The sequence below is a fragment of the Aegilops tauschii genome, chromosome 6, assembly GCF_002575655.3.
Source record: "Aegilops tauschii subsp. strangulata cultivar AL8/78 chromosome 6, Aet v6.0, whole genome shotgun sequence".
Lineage (NCBI taxonomy): Eukaryota > Viridiplantae > Streptophyta > Magnoliopsida > Poales > Poaceae > Aegilops > Aegilops tauschii.
Window position 1 is genome coordinate 37,350,160 of NC_053040.3, and position 3,265 is coordinate 37,353,424.

A 3,265-nucleotide genomic window follows, 5' to 3' on the forward strand; every position below is an offset into this window, starting at 1 on the left:
ACTTTCCATCATCTTGCCCTTTTCCCTCCTCTCAAGTCCTGAGAAGAGTGCCCTTTTCCCTCCTCAAGTCCTGTATGGGTAGCATAGGGTTCAGAATGATCTGCACGCATGTGCGTATTCGAGAAAAAACAAAAATGGGTTCAGTTCACTCCATACTGATATTTATCTTTTCTGCTCCTCATATGGTTTACACCGTTTATGACTGCTTAAGCACCATTCCCTATGCTACCCAATATGTTCATAACTATCTAGGTGCTCCCATCCTCTGCAAATAGTCATGTAAACATTATGAAAATATTTTATAACACATCGTATGATGTATCTACCATTGGAAAAAAAATCAACTTAAAAGGGGTGAGATGACCTGTTTTAGTAGTTCTTGGGGGTAAAGTGAACAGAAAATACAGGGAAATATGAAATATTTTTGGGATAGTAAAAGGGAATTTTACCTGCTCAGTTGATATATTACTTTCTTTTTCGTTGTGTTCTCCTTAGAGAAATTTTCCAGGAAGCAAACTTTCTAGTGAAAAGAACATAAGAGTGCTTCCACTAATATGAAAAATAAAATTTGCATAAGGCCCTGGAATCCTCAAGTGCATGTTTACTTTTTGTATGGCAAGTATTTTTTGACTGTAGAAATTCATATAATTTGTATTTTATGAAGCTTGTTTGGAGGCAATGATGTTAACAGAACCCACGGGTTGCTTCTTCCTCAATGGATATTGCTTGTCGCATGTACCTACTTGCATGTTCCAAATTTTCTCATTGAAATTGGCTGAAATTTCTGTTGATGATGGGCTAGTACAGTTGTATGGATACATAGCAGTGCGGGACGATCTGGATCCATTGCTTAATTATATTGCCAGTTTTACCAGGGATGATCCTATCATCGTGAAACAGGTACACACACGTACTTATCTGCAATTATTTCAAGGCATGAGTGTATCTAACTCCACCAAGTATTGATGTTCGTCTACTTAACTCCCTCAAGTATAAAACCAGATATTCGGCCCGTTAATGTATTAAATATTGTCTTAAACTCTTGTGCCGGCTTACGATGTGGTGTTTGCCAACATGGAAGTGCCGTTACGTGGATGCTGCCACATGGACAAAGTCACCTCCTAAACCGCCCCTAGAAAATGGTATAGACTCTACAAAATATGGTATATTTTGAGGCTCAAATACCCAATGCTATACCCGGGGGGGGGGGGGGGGGTAAAGCAGAGGAATCTCGATACTTGAGGGTTTTTTCGTACATTATAATTGAGCGAGTTAACTACACTTATTTGTTTTTAAGATTATTATTTTTTGTTTCACAATCTTACATGCATAGAACTGATGAGATAGGCCATACGTACTCTCAGTAGCCGACTACAACCACTTAATCTCTTTTACATCATTAAAGATGCTTTCATGTGATTAATCTGTCCAAGAGCAGCTGAATAATACTTTGGATTTTATAAACGACAACTATAACAATCTTATATTGTGAAAGATGATGTATTATGAAAGTTGTTCTAAATTATAAATATGTGGGTATCACTTGTTCTGAACAAAATCAAATAGAATAGATTTTGGACACTTTATGCTACTTTGTAGACAACAAATTTATGCAACTAAATATTTGGGATTTAATACAGAATCGGATAAATCTAGGGGGTGGGGGCAATTTATTTTCTCTACCACCATCATGAATTTTGTAATCATTTAGTTTGATGAGCGAAAAATATCTTGCTCCATCAGTTGCAAGACATTGTTACAAGTTAAATATGATGATGGAAATATTTAGCTTTAGATGTTATTACTTTATATGAAAAAACTACTAAATAATAATAACAATCTTCTAGGGTTCGCTCATCACCATGACTGGCCCTAAGCGAGGGATAGATTTTTGTGACAATATTGCAATTGAATATGACATGAGGATCAAGACAAGTGAACAAGAAAATCATGATCTACAACTGATTGATGGTGCATCTGCAATAGGCATCCCGGACTTAAGGAACTATCATGCACTCACAAAACGCATCCATGGTGATTGTGGCGCGATTGACATAACAATATCACGTGTTGAGCATGCCATTGAGGCGACTGTGGAAGTTGTCATATCGGAAGTGCAAAGGAGTTTCCAATTTTGTGTTGGTTGTTTTACTAGTGGGTTGGATGAAGAAATCCGACTCTTCGATGGTATCATTGGTGGGTCACGATGCTTAAAGAGGTCTGTAGTTGCTGTAGTGGTACGTTCTTGGATGGAGTTGAAGTTCAAGGTAAGCCCGGACTCATCAAATTCGGCTGAACATTGTTGTTCCTTCCGCGCGGACAGCCATGGGCTTACTACTCAAAAGATAAAGACTAATCATGCGTTAATCTTGGTAAAGGTGACTTGGTCGCCTTTGCCTCTAGCTTTCTCTGGTCCATATAAACTCTAATCAAATTAATTATTTCCTAGTCGTTGCTCCTGACGGCTGTGCATATATACTCAGCATAGGGATTCAAATTGTAACACCGTGAGAAAAGGGAAAAATAAATAAGGAAAAGAAAAGGCACAACACATGACATTGGCCAAAGTTTTTAGTTCGTGCATGCGTTTGTTGTCCTCTTTATGTAATCGATAATGTTGACGAATCCCAACAAGAGGCTTGCTCCGGTGCACCCCCTAACTCAATTTCCTAGGGGTATTCTTGACCCCCGCCATCTATTTTTTCTCCGGCCCGCCGCTGCCCATATCCAAGCCCCGTAGCCCATATCCAAGCCCCGTATAACCCGTATGACCCATACGTATGTATACGGTGACATCCCGAAAAAAAAGGATGACACGACCCCACGACGGCCGATCCATCAATCACGCAGCTCCTCCATCATTCTGGTGAGTTTCTGTAGGAATATCGGCGGCAGCGATCTTATCGCCGGCGATCTCGTCCGAGAGCGCGCGCGGCACCGTCGTCAACCTCCAGCGCTCGCAGGTACCGCATCCCGTTTCCCCACGTTTGTCTCGCTCGCGGCAGCATCAAACGAACTGCCGCTGTTTTCGTCGTAGTGGTTAACCTAGCGGGGCGGGCAACCTAGCTTTCTGGCGGTCCAGGCCATCGCAGATCTTGTTCTGGTAGTGCTGCTCGTCGTGATATACACAGTGATCACGCGGGCTAAAGTGGGTTTCTTCTTTCTAGGGTTAACCTAGCGTCGGTTGCCGTCGGTTGTGTGCACGACGGCTCCGTTATTTGATGCGGCGGCTTACCTAGGTATCCGGCGATCCAAAATAATCACG

The 3,265-nt window shown here is 41.4% G+C and overlaps 1 protein-coding gene across 1 annotated transcript; it reads left to right on the forward strand.

Annotated features, from left to right (window-relative positions):
- Window positions 1-1,788: 1,788 nt before the first annotated feature.
- LOC141025302 (uncharacterized) lies at window positions 1,789-2,840 on the forward strand. The gene has a single exon (XM_073500610.1). The coding sequence runs from the start codon at window positions 1,863-1,865 to the stop codon at window positions 2,427-2,429; it is 567 nt and encodes a 188-aa protein (XP_073356711.1). The 5' UTR covers window positions 1,789-1,862; the 3' UTR covers window positions 2,430-2,840.
- The last annotated feature ends 425 nt before the right edge of the window (window positions 2,841-3,265 follow it).